This window comes from Sphaeramia orbicularis, unplaced genomic scaffold (genome assembly GCF_902148855.1).
Source record: "Sphaeramia orbicularis unplaced genomic scaffold, fSphaOr1.1, whole genome shotgun sequence".
In the NCBI taxonomy this organism is placed as follows: Eukaryota; Metazoa; Chordata; class Actinopteri; order Kurtiformes; family Apogonidae; genus Sphaeramia; species Sphaeramia orbicularis.
Window position 1 is genome coordinate 40,770 of NW_021941504.1, and position 17,304 is coordinate 58,073.

The window sequence follows — 17,304 nt, forward strand, 5'->3', positions numbered from 1 at the left end:
TGCGCGGAGATTCTGTTGCTCGCTGCTCCTGCATGTGTGTGTGTGTGTGTGTGCTGCCCAGAGAGTCAGACGAAAAGTAAAGTGAGTTAGTTTCACTTTCACTCCTGCTTGGACAATGACGCTATCACCCCGACACACAATCACATCACGGAGCTACCCCTCCCCCCCCAACAAGGATCCCCACGCTCTGACACCCCCCGGCAAAAATTACGGACCGCTACCACGCGCTCGGACATGGATGGACTGCTAACTAAACCCCCCCCCCTCCCAAAAAAAAAAAAAAAATCACGGACCCCCTGTCCCATTAAGTATTCCACCCCCCCCCCCACCCCCACAAACCCATGTCCATGCACTTCCTGTCTACCTCACAGTTTCATTCTGCAGGCACGCCTGGGTATTTATAGTGTAGGGGAGACCAGGGACAGTTGTAACTCTTGCTACTGTTCCAATCAGGAACAACTTAGGACTCACCTAATTCACTCTGCACATGCTCAGTTTAGTCCTTAGTCCACATGGGCAGTTGTAGTGCCGTGAGGCAGACACATCCAAATTTGTGAGTGAAAACATCATTGTGTGGTCAGTCATATTTTTTGCTTTAATTATTTTTGTGATTGTATAGTTTACATACATATAAGATTATTATATCCTGTGTAGATCAGTGTTCTTATTTCAGATATCAGCTGACATATTGGATATTGGCTTTTTTTAGCCCCCAATATCGGTATCGGCCCCAAAAATCCCATATCGGTTGGGCTCTAGTATGCACATATGTCACTTCCCCCCCAGGCCACGCCCCTTTCAGTCAGACTGAGTGTCTTAAACCAACCTGTTCAACATGACGGAGTATAGCAGTAAACACAGCCAGAGAAAAGGGAACATGTGAAATCTGAAATTAAATGAAGGACAGTTGGACTGGACATGGATCTGTACGAGCTACCAAAGAACAAGTGGTCCATGAACACTGACATGTGGACACAAACGGAGGATCCAGACCTGATCCAGGGGGGAGGGGATCAGTGCTATTTGGACCTGAAACAAATATACATGGTTTCATCAGGACTGACAACCAGGGTCCAAAACTAGGGCCCAGAACCAGCTGATCCAAAGGCTCCAAAACTAGGGCCCAGAACCAGCTGATCCAAAGGTCATTTCCAGTAGAGCGTGGACTGACCCCAGTGAATATATGCATGATCTACTGGGACTGAGCAGATTTACTGAGTCTAGTTCAGATCCAGTCCTTTATCCAACACAGATACTACTGCTGTGGACCAGCAGGGGACGGTCTGAATTAAAGGGGCGTGGCTCAGGGGGGAAGTGTCGTATGTGCATACCCTCTATTGGCCTGTTATCTGTACGTATTTTAAGCTTTCCACATGTATGTTCACGCTGTTATTAACCCCCTGTCCAACATGAATGGATGCGAAAAATACCACGCACTGAGGGTTAGGGTTATGTGAACCGGAGATGTTGACGTAAATTGAAACGAGATCAAATGGCGTTGAATAACATGCGAAAGGTCAAAAATGTGTACGTACAAAACGCTAACCACCATAAGAACTGCTGTGACATACAACAGCATTTCATGAGATCTGTCTGTAGTTTGAGTGTTTTTAAATTCATCTAAGTTAGTTCTTTTTCCAGCTGGTGTGGTGCTGGTCTTTGGTCTGAGCTGGACTTTCCGTGGTTCAGTGAATGCATCACAGAAACAGATGTTGTGTTCAGGTTAAAGACGAGGTGAGTGAATCGATGGACGAGCAAAAGAAAAAATGGAGGGGACCAAATTTGATTTCAATGTGTGACCTGGACTGAAGTGTCTGTTTGCCCCTCCCCCTCCCGTCCTAACCCCCCCTCTACACCTGGGTGCCCCCCCTTCTCTACAGCTGCGTGTACTGCAGCTCCACTAAGTCGGGGCTGGCGTCTGCGGTTGGATCCTTAAAGTAGAGTGTGGCAGTGTCCTCCCCCCGGGGGCCCGTCCGTCGGGCCCTGTGCTCGGTCACCTCTTTGGGCGTCTCCTGGCGGCAGCGGTTGCCGTTCCACCACGCCTCCAGGCCGGCCACAAGGCAGGCCAGCAGCAGCCCGGCCGCCAGGATGCAGAAGATACCGGCGAAGCTGTGCAGTTTGAGGGAGCGTCCGTCAGGGTGTGCGCTGGCGTGGACGTGGAGGTCGCAGCGTCCGGTCCGAGGCCACCACTTCTGCTTCAGCACGTCCAGGTCGCCCTTCTCCTGCAGCTCCAGGATCCTGGAGACCAACGGAAAACACAACAGCCACACTTTAAAACAGCTTCAGCAGCTTTTGTCAGTCATTTAAATAGAGTTCAAAGTAAAAAAAAACAACAACTCTGCAACAGAGATCTGTCATCTGCACATTTATGGAAATACAAGATGATTCACAAAAGAAGAGTTAGAATTCAGGAAGAAATCTGTAATACAATGCACTAATAGACCCGCAACAGACCCACAACAGACTCAGAACAGACAGAATAATATGATAATTATATGTTAATGAAACAACATTGTACTAAATGACACCATTTAATCAAGAAAACTAAAGTCAATCTAAAACATTATTTCAACTAAAACTAATGAGACATTCAAGTTCATCACAGATAAACTGTAAATATCACTATTATTCTGCTTTAAACTGTTAAAATTATGTGGAAAAGAGTTATTTGAAATAAAAATACAAGATTTTACAAGAAAACTAATAAACTGTATTTAGTTTTTGTGAATTAATCACATTAAAAAGAATAAAATATGAAAAATTGAAGTGCAGTAAAAAAAAAATAATTCACACTGAACTGAAAGTGGAAATGAAAACTGAATATTTATCTGATAAATGACTGTTAATGGAAGGTGAACTGGAATGGATTCATAGAATTCAGGGATTTTATTCAGGTTTGTTTAAATGATGAAGATAATTAAACAAAAGAGAAATAAACAGGATGAGAATCTAAAACTAAACCCACTTTAATCCAGTTGAAGACGCAGGCCACATGACTTCACCATAGATTTCTGTCATTAAATCCACACGATGCCTTCAAGTGTAAAACAGAAAAGTGCTGTATAATCTAATCCATTAATATTCTTATAATAAAAGACGACGCAGCAGAAAAACCCAGAAAAGCCTCTGATCTGCACTTGCCTCTAATTCTATTATTGAAACATTATCGTCGCCGTGACGATGTTAGTGACGCTAATCAATGTTCAGCCTGAAAATGACATTAACAGAACATGGAATTAAACCTGACATTCAGAAACATCCCACAGCAGGGGGTGCTGCAGGCCACGCCCACATGTCCCTGAACTATTTATGTCGAGCGGGGTGGGGGTGTCCAGCATACGGCCCGTGGACCAGAACCGGGCCCAAAAGGCTCTAGTCGGGGTTTGGTACCAAATGTAAAAAGGACACAGAAGACATTAACATAAAGCCAACTTAGTTTGTGCAGTGCTATTCACCCGATGTCCCCTTTCCCCACTCCCCTCCGGGGGAGTGGCTACTTTTTCAGTTGTAACCACTTGGGAGCCAATGATGGCAGGATCTGCGCTGACCCATCTGTGTCCTGCCCTGTCCTGTGTCCTGACCCCCTCCCCCACCTGTCTGGATGGACGTCCTCGGCCTCACCACTGTGGATGGGCCTCCTCGCCCCTGCCTGTCTCATCCAGCGGGACGGACCCCCCATGTGCCCACCCTACTGCATCCTTGTAGACTAGAACTACATCTGCAAATGGACGTCCATCAGTCCTGGTGCATCTATAGCCTGTCCGTCCATGGGAGTGGATCTCTCCTTCACTGTGGTTCTCCCCGAGGTTTCTCCCTTTTCCCACTGGGTTTGAGTTTTTCCTTGCCGAGAAGGAGGGTCTAAGGACGGGGGATGCCCTGGACACTACTCATCTTCTTGCTGTTCATTTGACTGTTGTTTACTCTAACTGACTCTGTAAAGCCCTTTGAGATAACCTTGTTGTGATATTGGGCTATACAAATAAAGTTGAATTGAATTGAATTGAATAAAGGATTTTCAGGTTCTAAAGTGGATCAGAACCAGGAAAATAAGAACATGATAAACTATAAATAATGACAAATATAAACTTTACTGTTTGTTTTAGTGCAAAAACGTAAAATTATATGAAAATGTTTATATTTACAAACTATCCTTTAACAGTAAAATATAACAAATCTTAAATGTCTTTATGTAAATCAGTGTAATTGGACCAATCTTTAGTCGTGTGTATTTGGAGATCCACTGTATCTGTACGTTATAATAAACATCTATAAATGATAAACTGAGGCTGAATATTGATCCAATTACACTGATTTATAATAAGACATTTCAGGTTATTCATGTCACTTTTTTTTAGGGATTGATTCTCAGATTCACTAAATGTACAGAACATACAGAGAACTGAAATACTGTTTGTGACCTTGTTAAATGCCATGCACTTAAAAAAAAGAAAAAAAAAGCGGTAGAATAAGAATAGGAATAAATAAAGACAATATTTTCAGGACAGTTTGTAGATGGAAACAGTTTCACGCCATTGAAACTTTGAGTAAAGTTTGTATTTGAGTTTATTTCTAGGTTATTATTATTTACTGTTTAAGATCCTATTAGAACTTGACCTTTGACCTCCCTGTCCTAGGGGGCGTTGTGTCCAGTTTATGGCGTTTTGGCGGCATCTGTCCATAAATGCAACGTGATATCATGACTCACAAAAATATACACACCACCTTTAATTGGCCTGTTTTCTGTACGAATTAAAACCATTCCACATGTAAGTTCATGCTGTTATTAAGCCACACCCAACATGAACTAATGCATCAAATACAGAAAACTGAGGGTTGGGGTTAGGGGTTAGGGGTACTGTTAGGGGTTAGGGGTTATGTGACTGGGAGATCTTGGCGTAAATTGTCACGATCAACTGCCATTACATAACACGCCAAATGACAAAAGAACTGGTGTGACATACAACACTATTTCATGAGATCAATCTGTGTAAGCGTCTGTTTTTGGTGCATTGTGTGTTGCATGGTCTGTTTTGTTGTGTCGCCTCTTTTGTTGCATCATCTGTTTTGCGTTGCATCGTCTATTTTTGGTGCCTTATGCATTGCATGGTCTTGTTTTGCATTGTGTCGTCTGTTGCATCGTCTGTTTTGTTGCATCGTCTGTTTTGTTGCATCGTCTGTTTTGTTGCGTGGTCTGTTTTGTCACGTTTTCTGTTTTGTTGCGTGGTCTGTTTTGTTGCGTGGTCTGTTTTGTTGCGTTTTCTGTTTTGTTGCGTTGTCTGTTTTGTTGCGTGGTCTGTTTTATTGCGTGGTCTGTTTTGTTGCGTGGTCTGTTTTGCGTTTTCTGTTTTGTTGCATGGTCTGTTTTGTTGTGTCTTCTGTTTTATTGCGTGGTCTGTTTTGTTGTGTGGTCTGTTTTATTGTGTGGTCTGCTTTGTTGCATGGTCTGTTTCGTTGCGTCTTCTATTTCGTTGCGTCTTCTGTTTTGTTGCGTGGCCTGTTTTGTTGCATCTTCTGTTTTGTTGCGTTGTCTGTTTTGTTGCGTGGTCTGTTTTGTTGCGTGGTCTGTTTTGTTGCGTGGTCTGTTTTGTTGTGTGGTCTGTTTTGTTGTGTGGTCTGTTTTGTTGCATCTTCTGTTTTGTTGCGTTGTCTGTTTTGTTGCGTGGTCTGTTTTGTTGCGTGTTCTGTTTTGTTGCGTGTTCTGTTTTGTTGTGTGGTCTGTTTTGTTGCGTCTTCTGTTTTGTTGTCGTCTGTTGTGCGTTGCGTTGTCTGTTGTGTTGTGTTTCTACTGCTGCCTGGTTGTGCAGAATGATGGCCTTCATTAAACCAACTCCACAGATGTACAATCTGCTTTTACTGCAGTAAAATCAGACCAATTTGCTGGGTTTAATCAGCTCAAGCCTGCGTGAACATGTTGAAGGTCAGCGTGCTGCAGCCCCCCCCTAAAAAAAACACCCTCAGGACAAAATAGTTTTACAGCACAAATGAACAGCAGGAGTACCAAAGTGTGTGAGGTTATTAATGTGAGGATTATCAAATGAAACCGGGGGACGGAGGGACCGCGGCGCTGATGGCTCCACGTATTAGCATGTGCAGATAATGGGTTCTGAGCTCAACAATAGCTCTGCCCTCAATTTAACACCCGCCACATTATTCGTGGTTGTCTCCAAACGCGGCGCCGCGAGGACGCCTCGGGCCGTTGGACGCCTGCTGAACCGGGCCCAGACCGGTGCCGTTAATAACCAGCGGTTCTGTCTCTATTCAGCGCCGCAAATTAATCCTAAATAAACACAGAGCTGCTTAATTAAACAGGAAGTGTGGGGGAACGTAGGGGGGCGGAGCCAAAGGGGAAAACGAAGAGTTGGGACGAGGGACGGTCAGAGGTCTATGAAGGGTTAACAGGACGCAGAGGAATGTTCAGGGACGGCTCGTAAACAGCAGCGTCGACACATTTACAGCAAAGGGAAGATGATTTAGAATTCATACCATCATCTACTGACACGACGACCTTTAACCTTTGACCTTTAATGATCTGGACAGGGGAGCCAGAAGAGACACACAACAGTACAAATAATATGATAATATGTGAATGAAACCACAAAATGACACCTTTTAATCAACAAAACTAAAGTGAATCTAAAACATGTCCAATTATTTCAAGTAAAACTAATGAGACGTTCAAGTTCATCACAGACAAACAGTAAATACCACTATTATTATTCTGCTTTAAACAGTGAAAACTATGTGGGAAACACTTATTTAAAATAAATAATATAAGGTTTTACAAGAAAACTAACAACAAACTGAAACTTTATTTTGCTTCACACTGAATATACTTATATTAATCCAAAAAACCCAGAGCTATTTCTGTGGCACTTCTCAAATAGATTTTTCTCTATATTTAACCTTTCTTAAGTGATTTATTATTGTTTAGTCTAATATTTTGCATTGTTAAGTGGAAATGCGGTATTTTCCTATATTTAATGTACCGTGAGCATGATGATGTTCATTAAAGCTCAAGTTAAAGTTGAAGATTATTTTATCAAAAACAGAAAACTGAAGAAAAAGTAGCTTTTACAGTAAAATCTGTCATTAACTGAACATAACCCCAGTGTGTCCATCCACTGTCATATATCCAGCTCCCTGGGTTTTACTGGTGAATCAATGTTGTAGAAGATGACGGTGTTTCCACGGTAACTACGGAGCCTCTGAACGTCCAAATATGGTCATATCTGATGACCATGAAAAGATGAAGAACTGTATTTTACACAAATTATTTCAATATATTAACAGGTTTAGTGGTTCAGAAGTTATTAAACAGTTTAGATCAGTAGATGGTTTTTCTTGCCAGTGGCTGTTTGAGTCTTTAAGGGTTGAAAAACCGTAATAAACTAAACTGGATTCTGAGCCGCTTAGAAAACTAAATACTAACTACACGTCACACAAACAAATATGGGGTCGGTATCAAAGCGTTTTCCCAGGAGGTTGGTGTAGTCCACGGTCAGTGAGACAGAAGTTAAAACATCCTCCAGGCTCCTGATTCAGGCCACAGGTATGTCGAGCATTTGCGAAGCTTCAGGCGGTGGAGAAAAGAGAAATGAGAGAAAAGTTTCACTTTCACTTCAGTGGGGGCACGGACTGCACCGTACCCCCATAGTATTAGAAGGAGGACGGAAAGTGACGCACGCACGAGAGCAGTTACCAACTAACACACATGTATCCACCGGCTGTACTGTGCATGTGCGGCTGAGTAACTCCCCCCACCGACGAAGCACATGTGTGTGCACCCCCCCATTACAGACCACCACACCAACAGATGAATTCCACAGGAAACACTGACTGTATCCAATGGTTCAATAAATCAATCATTAAGGAATATGACATGTTTTTTTCATGAAGTATAGAAACAATATTTAGCTTTTATTCTTATAGACTGTATTGAAAAAGAAATTCAGGTTCTCAGTCAAATCACCGCTCATCAATTAATCGTTAATCGATTGATAAGGTCAACCAACTAATGATTAATGGATTAATCGATAATTTGCATCCCTAGTGGGTATACTCTCATTTTTTGCCATTTTTAAAAAGTATCCCAGAAAAACACCCTGTTTCAGAAACAGTGACACGTTAGATGACTATTTAATTTACACAAAAATACATTCTGCCTTTGTTTGCATTTCCAATAATCACGCATCCTTCAACGAGACATGCAGTGACCTGTCAATCAACTGAGGTGGCACTGGTACCTGAGGAGGTGTCCAATCAGTTTCCAGAGGTGGTCAGCACTAGTTAGCAATATTTTCCTGGACATGACCCACCCTAGTCTACCTCTGATTGGCTCATCAGTCCTCATGCCTAAAGTTAACCGATCTAATCAGTGATGGTACCAAGTACAAGCCAATTAGAGGCAGAGTAGGGCGGGTCATGGCTTCACCATCCAAGGGGAAAACATGGGTAAATTGGCTGCAGACATGACTGAATGATTGCACGAGGGGGATTTAAGAGATGGTATACGCCCAAAAAATAAGTAGTATAGTCCAAGGTTCTAATAGTTTTGGATTTTTCATTCTAGTTTAGTTTTATTTTGTTTTGACATTTTTCTCTAATTCAGTTAGTTTTAATTAGTTTTTAGAGCAGTTTGCTAGTTTTTATTCATTTTGATTTTTTTCTAAATGCTTAGTTTTAGTTTAGTTTTAGTATTAATTTTAGATTTGTCATATCTTTTCTCTTCTTCTCTGTCGTCATATTCAAATAAATCCCAGACAGGACTCTGCTGCTTTCTCCCAACTTTAGTCTCCATGTTTCCAGGTAGAGTGGGGACCAGAAGACGACTGGAAACCACAAGTGAACACAAGTGACGTCAAGTGTCGTATGGTGCCGCTAGCTAAAATTGCTAGAGCAAAATAAATCGATTTCATAACAATCTGACATAAAACGAAAAAAAGGGAATTTTATCCATAATTTTTATCTGTTTTAGTTAGTTTTGTAAACACACAATACATTTCCAGTAATCGTTTTTTCTTTTAATTATAGTTTTTATTTATTTCAGTTAGTGAAAATGTTTTTTCAATTCTAGTTTTCATCATTTTGTTAGTTTTCGTTAATGATAATAAACTTGGTATATTCTGTAAACCGGCGTATACCCTGGATTACACCAGTGGACATTGGTGAAGCATAAAACATCAACGAAAAGTTCTGAATGCGACTGTAAATACGACCCGTTCCACACACTTCTGATGAACCTTCAGAACCTTTAGTCCTGAAGATGGGCTCAGATGTCCCACAGACTCATTTCCCATCAGCCCCATGGGGGTATGGTCACATGTTTCCTGTTTGTTGTCCTTCTCTGGTTCGGGGGTGAGTTTGTGCCTCCAGCTGCTCAATCACCACCGTCCTCCTCAGACTTCAGAGGCTTCGGCTCTGGCTCCTCGGACTCTGAATCCCACTGCTTTTCATTCCACACATCAAATCTGGGCCATTTCCAGCTGAGACCGGGTCCATGAGGGGAGGGGTCCATTGAGGTTCCCTTTAAAGTCCCACTCTTTAATGTGAAGGTCCGACCACACACCAACATGCCGTTCACCACAGACGTTCAAACATTTTGCAGCGTTTAAAGATGTTCTGAGCAGCTGTAAACATCGGACAGACCTTCTAAACCGACATCACACAACAGGAAGTGAAATAAAGGCCGCAACGACCGAGGACAACGAACACAAAAGACATCAATGACTCTAACACCGGCGGTCAGACTCAAACAGGTCCTTCTATTAAATGACACAAACTCAGGTTATTGATCTGATTTACATCATCATTAGAGTCACGTTTATGACATTTCTGCTCTGTATCACACGTGGCGAAGCTCCGCCCACACAGGTGAAGACATTCCCACCAGTGGAATAAGAGACACATCAGAGAATATGATGGAACAGTCTGTCTCCTAGACCAGGTTAAAGTTCTACAGGTCCTGATCCAGACCAACAGACCTCCATAAAACACCGGTTCAAAACTTGGAACCAGATTACAACCAGATTAGAACCAGATGAAAACCAGATTACAACCGGGTTGGGGGTCTGACAAATACCCCCTAGATGAACACTGATATACCTGTATGTTTGTAAGTATGTATGTATGTATATATGCAAGTATGTATACATAAGTACACCTGGGTATGTGAGGTACTTCTAGCTGTTTTATACCATTCATCAGGGGGTCGTCAGCGCCCCCGTTGGTTGAAAATATAGTTTTATATTTAAGAACCAGGGGTGCCAGGAATAGACGTGATGATGAATTTAACTAATTTACTCCTTTAGCAAAGTAAAAAAAAAAAAAAAAAAAGCCTTAAATTTTAAATAATTTAGGAATACTGAATTGAAATGGTAGATACGTTTTTGTTGTTGATTTTTTTCCCTGTTCATGGTGTGAATGCTCGATGCTGTACACATTTATTTTAATGTAAGCACTGGATCAGGTGAAAAGGACAGGCACAAAAATAAGCTTTTAATTCTAGAATATTCCTTTTTTGGTTTTTGATTATTGTACTGGGTGCAATGATTGATGTACAGACCAAAATAAATTCATTCATTCCAAATTATCAAGTGTACCAGCCCTGGTCTGTCCATAGATGAGTTCTATAAGGTTTGCATCTAAAATGTGGATTCACTGGTGATCGAGCCTTTATCTATAAGAAACATATGGATTTATACTATTTATTTATTTGTTTTATCTCATATGGACCTAGTTTTTGTGTCCTTAATAAAGCTTGAATGAATGAAACCACAGACTGATTCTCCAACAGTCATGTGTCTGAGCTCATCGTACACAGAAATGACTCGGTAGCGCCCCCTGGAACACTCCACAGTTCAAGTCCAGCTCCAGTTTCACCTGAATTTGGCAAAAAAATCAATCAGAACCAGAACCACACAGTGTTTATTCCACTTCTCCTTCTGCTTGATGTTTGGATCCAGTCCATGTTCCGGTGGATTATTGATCTGTTCATGTGGTTTTATGTCCAATAGAGGCTTTGATGAGGCGTTCAGGGCCTCTGTTCAGCACATTAAACACATCTCCTCATAAACACCTTGAATGTAGTTGTGGTTCAAACTAACTGGGACTGAAGTTCATTTTAATCTGTTGGTAAAATAGAATTTTATTTTGTTTTGCTGCCAAATATAGCCATTTTCTGCTTCCAAAAAACAAGAACTAACAGCCAAATGTGAACTCAAGGTTTCACCAGAAAAACATCAATAAGTCAACGTACTTCAGATGCTTTTAGCTACAAATGAGACAACAACTGATTGAATAATCGATGCAGTAAAACTTTAGTCACTCATAGAGATGGGAATCGAGAACCAGTAGCTGGATTCCTTGGAATCGTTTGCCTGCCTGCTTAACGATTCTGCTTATCGATTCCGCCTTTGTTGCACATGCGTGATGACATCACTTGTATGCTGCATTGTTTTGGTCAGAACGTAGCCAACATGGTGTTGAGGCAGAAACGGCCTAAACAGACCACACCAGGTCCAAACAGACCACACCAGGTCCAAACAGACCACACCAGGTCCAGCTGAACACTGTCAAAGCTTCCATTTCTTCTAAAGGGTGGAATCCCTCCAATCTGCTCAAACATTTGTTCAAAGCATGTGATTCATTTACAGGAATGTCATGTATTTGATTCACTACTTAGCAGTGCTTGTGAATGTAGCGGCAGAGTGAACACCAGGCCGTCATCCGGGCCCAGTTCCAGTTCGGGTAACAAATGTCATACCTCCTGAAATACAAGTTTCTGAAGGTAGGGGAAAGGAAATGAGGTGCACAACAACGGGAGACGAGCAGAATCGAAGCGGTTCCATGTAGTGGAAATGCAGCAATAGAGGAATTAGTAAAGAGTCTGTAGTTTCACTTTCACTCTGCCCCCCACCCCCCCAAACCAGACCCAGCATCATCTGTTATTATTTGTGCATACTGTAAATGTTATATTTTCTGTGCAGAGATGGAAATATAAAAGACAGCTAATGCAAACACACCCGTTTGTACTCTTTTATTCCCTCACCCAATAAGAATCAATAAGAGAATCGATAAGGAATCGGATCGATAAGCAAAATCGATAATGGAATCGAAATGGTTAAATTATTATTGACTCCCAACCCTTGTCACTCTTGTGTCATACATTACAGGTACAAACTACAGACGAACCTCTGCCAAACATTTATGGGTCCAGTCTCTGGTCCCAGATCTGTGATGGCTGTGACTGGTTCAGGTCTTAAAGCAGGTTTGGGTCTCAGATGTCCATACATGGACTCTTCTGGTCCAGACCTGACCCTGGTCTCCACTGATGATCTGATCTGAATTCAGGTTTAGGATCATGTCATTTATGTTCAAACATTAAAGGTGCTGGAGACTTTGGTGACCAATTTTTCATCATATCTGTCCATCCTCAGTATCATGAATCTGTCAGTCAGTCTGTCTGTCATTACTCAGCTGAATCTCTTGCATTACGGTGAACAGTTTCTTAGTTCCATCCACCATAAACAGACCATGTGTTTACAGAGTCCGGAGCTAACTCTGGCATCTTTGGAATTTTGTCGCGATGTGTATTGTGGGAAGCGAGGGCTATTATATAAATGAAAAAAACACACGCAGAAATGGCTGAAACGTGGAAACGGCTGGAGGAATATGCATAGAGGGAAGGAAGCTCCTGCCGTTTCCACCTCGTGTCTGGAACAGCAGCCGCTGCCAGACAGCGGAGTGAACCAGCATTTCCCGCAATGCACGTCGCAACAAAATTCCAAAGATGCCCGAGTGACCTCCCAGCTCTGAATGTTAACACATGGTCTGTTTCTGGTGGATGGAACTAAGAAACTGTTCACCGTGAAGCAAGAGGTTCCGGTGAGTAATGACAGACAGACTTAGAGATTCATGATACTGAGGATATGACTGAGGTTTTACAGATTTGATGAAAAATTGGTCACAAAAGTCTCCAGCACCTTTAACTCAGAGTTTTGAGATTTTGATTAAAAAAAATCTAATGTTGTTGTTCACCGTGGAGCTCAGACTTAAGGAGCCTCCAGAGCTGTTCCAACATCTAATCACTCCTCTGTTCGTCACGACTCATTTTCCATCAAAATTCATTGAAAAATGACAATATTTTCCACTTTGAGAGAACAGGTTCCAGTAGGGGGGTTTTGGACTTACTTTTGGGAGAACAGGTCCCGGTAGGGGCTGCCATGCTGCATGGCGATGCCGTATCCTTTGCTGCTCATGGTGTTTCCGGACACGGTGATGGTGCAGTCGTCATCGGTCAACGCTGCGTACTCCAACACCGCCATGTCCCACAGGAAGGCGAACGGAGTCTTCTTCGCCTGTAGAGACCGAGACCACATCTGTCAACAGGGACCATGTCCGGTGTAAACAGTCAAACCACAGAGTTCACCTCAGAGTTCGAAGGTTGAGTCTAAAGGGAGTTCAACCGGAGTGTGACGGTGGCGGGGGCGGGGCCAGACGGGCCTGAGTCAGCTGATCTACTTTCGTCTCCTCTTAACTGTTACTGTGTTTTCAGCTCTGCCCACTGAGATCCCACACTCTGAAATGTGTCCCAGTATAAACCAGTCAGCACTTTCAAATGTCAAAAATTCATCTAAAGAAAAAAAAATCACGGATCTTTATTTCCAAATTCTTTGAACAAACCTGGTAGACTTTACCCCAAAGATGTTCTACAACTAATATCAAGTCATTCTGACGATTTTGGAGAAGATTTATAAAAAAATCTAGGAATAAACTTATAGACTTACTATTACTAATTCTACTCTTCTTCATAAATGTTAGTATTTTGAAACTAAAACAATCCCAGCTGACACAAAAACACTAAATGTGTCAGTGGACGGATGTGACATGGTTGTTGTGGATCCCATCATACTGATGCTCTGCAGCCATGTCAGCGTTTACACTAATGATCCCTGTGCAAAAACTAGGATCACAATTATTTATTGGATAGTTTATCATCAGACTAAAGAGGAAAGAACAATCTAGAATTGTTCTTTCTGTATAAAAATGCTTCTTATTGTAAAAGTGTTGATGTAAACAGTGCTGTGTGCCATTCTTCATGTATGTATTGGTGGAACAGAAGCAGGATGGATCAGCACCATACTCCAGATTGAACCTGTACAAATAAAACATGTGATATGGAGGAGAGAATCTGGGAAGAAAAACTGGGGAATCTAAAAGAATGGAAGATTTGTTTTACAGTTCAATTCAGTTCAAATAGAACTTGGCCATTTGTGACATGAAAATATAGCATTAATTGTGCTGAAATTGGACATTTTTCAACTGAAAACAGTTCATATGAGCGTCAACATGTTGAACAGAACTGAAATCCTGTACATTTGCAGAACTTGCATTTACCAACACAAAGTTCCTTTGGATTCACTGAGATTGATTTCTTATGCACAGACACAAATAAGACCTCTAAGCAAATTTTAGCCGTTGTGTATATTTCCTATTTTCTGTCTTTCCTGCTCTTTATTTTTGGAGTTGCTGTTAATGGGATCAATAAAACCTACCTTAAGCTGGATAAAAAAAAAAAAACAAACATATAAAACACAAACCTGAAAGTTCTGAATATAAATCTGTGTAATTGGACCAATATTCAGCCACAGTTTATCATTTATACATGTTCATTATAACGTACAGATACAGTGGATCTACAAATACACACATTTAATAACAGACAGAATATTGGTCCAATTACACTTATTTTTAGACAGTTCAAGTTGGTCACATTTGTGCAGTTCATTCAGTCCAGTCTGATCTCAACTGGGCTGAACCAGTAACTTAATAACCTATAAATAATGTTAAAAACTAGCATAAATTTAAGAAACATGAACAGAAATGAACTAAAAAGTAAATAAATAAAATGGACAAATATGAATAAAATGAACAATAACAAGAACCAAATATGTACAAACATGAGAAATATGAACAAACTGAGCAAAAATAAACAAAAAAAAATTACAAAAGGAATTAAAAAGTATGATCAAAATACAATAACAACAAAACACAAACAAAATTATGTTAAAATTGCACTTCTTTATATTTGGACACTTCAGGTTGTTCATATATGTTCAGTTTATTCACATTTTATAGTTAAAGGATAGTTTGTAAATGTATATATTTTCTTTTTGCACTAAAACAGTTTGTATTTGTCATTATTTATCAGTTCTTCTGTTCTTATTGTACTGGTTCTGACCCACTTTAGATCATATTGGTCTGAAAGTAGAACCTGAACATGGTTTTAACATCTGTAATTGTTCATATCTTTAGTTTCATTTTTGCATTTCACACATTCATCCATGGACTGGTTTAGAACCTGTGGAGGGCCGGTTCTGGTCCACGGGTCATATGTTGGACCCCCCTGGTCCATAGAATCAGTATTAAACCAATACTTTCATGTGGATTTAGGATCAGAAGTGTCTCCTTCACTGTTGAAATCATATGAATGATGGGTTCGTACCAGTTCTGCAGTTCGTAGACATCGGTGGAGGCAGGAGTAGTTTCGTCCGTCCGTCTTATGAAGTCAGTTCGGCTGCCGTTAAAAACGCAAGAGCACAGGTGTCAAACTCATTTTGGTTCAGTTTCATATTTAGCCCAATTTGGTCTCAAGTGGGCCAGACCGGTAAAATAATGACTTAATAACCTATAAATAAGGACAAATCCAAGTTTTTCTTTTTGTTTTAGTACAAAAAAATCCCAAATGAAATTATGAAAATAATTATATTTTACAAAAAAGATGTGAATAACTTGAAAAAACAGAAATTTCATTTGAAAAATTAGTGCAATTTTAACAATATTATGCCTCGACTTAACATTTATACATGTACATTACACACAATGTTACATAAACATTTGTAGTTGTCATTATTTATGGGTTATTGTGTTGTTATTTTGACTGTAGATCACATTGGTCTGTATGTGGAACCTGAACCAAAAGGATTTGGAAAACCTGGACTGTTCAGGTTAATTTTTGCACTTTCATCCTGCAGGGCCGGAATGGAACCTTTGACGGGCCAGATTTGGGCCCTGGACCACATGTTTGACACCTGTGCGCAAGAGCGTCTTGAGGCCTCTGTGAGAAAATAACATGATTGTGTGTCGTACGAACACCGTACAGTTGTCTTGGTCTTCTTAACGGTGCGTTTGGACCTTCCTACATCAGCCCTATGGAGATTTCATGAATTATTTTTGTCATAAGGTGAATGTACGTCAGCCCTACGTGAAACTCACGGCTCTCTCAAGTCGATAGTAGGAAGATCTTAGACTGTTTCAGAATATTTAGATCGGTATATAAACAGTGGACGTGGACTAACAGTCCCATGTCCTCATCATCAAATTCTAGATGGAAGTAATGTCCACAGACAAACTTCTGCAGCTACAAGATAAACAAGAGGAAGATCCAGTGGTTGTTTTGTCTGCTTCAGTCCGACAGCAGAAGAAGAAAGACGTTCTAAAGCACTAACATAAAAAAACAGCTGAATGTAGTTTAATGTCCAGAACAGTGATCAACCAGCACCAAAGTTCTGTAGCCACGCCCCCTTTCACCTCTGCAAAAAAACTGAACATACTTTAATCTGACAGGACTGTTCATTATTTCATTCATGCATTTTCTGAACTGTTCGGTCGTGGGGGTGGAGCCTATCCCAGCATCACAGATGTCCACCATAATTTGGTGATTATTGATGTGCTATTCACACATTAAACTACGTTAACCTAGTTTTACATGAAGCCTTTTGTGAATGTGTTTATGTTTGGGATGGTGGGCTGTCCGTGGTGCTGAAATGACACATTACTGTACTATACCGTCCTGTTAGAACTCAGGAGTCAGAATAAGACATCAGATGAAGACATTCGAAGTAGAAAGTGTAAGAATAAAACACAGATACACCAGAATAATAGAGGGAAGTGAACGTTAAAAACACTAGCCGTCCATCACACATTCTCTCCATCAGCCTGATCCACGTCACCCTGGTACTGTGCATTATCTCTGCAGGTTTGGTTCAAGTTTATTTTTCTGTTCATAAAACACTTGATTTCCTTCTGCACTGTGCGTTTCAGTTCAGTCATTCACTCCGTCTTGAAAATTTGTAATCGACCCCATGTTAGACCGCCACGAATGTCGCACTACCGCCTATAAACACCTTCAGTCCACCTTAACTCTTTAAGTGCCAGACAGTTAAGGGGATAATAAGCCTTAAAAGTGCCACAGAATTTGGCCGTTTTTCAGTATTTCGCGTCGTTTTTATAATATTTGAAGAATCC

General features: G+C 41.0%; 1 protein-coding gene across 1 annotated transcript in view; it reads right to left on the reverse strand.

Annotated features, from left to right (window-relative positions):
- LOC115415981 (glutamate receptor ionotropic, delta-1-like) overlaps positions 1 to 17,304 on the reverse strand; it is an 83,081-nt gene that overhangs the window by 10,655 nt on the left and 55,122 nt on the right. Inside the window, exons 11-12 of the mRNA XM_030129661.1 lie at positions 13,189 to 13,355; positions 1,998 to 2,238 (exon numbers count right to left, since the gene is read on the reverse strand). Of these exons, the coding sequence (XP_029985521.1) occupies positions 1,998 to 2,238; positions 13,189 to 13,355 (408 nt within the window). The remainder of the gene's footprint in view (positions 1 to 1,997; positions 2,239 to 13,188; positions 13,356 to 17,304) is intronic.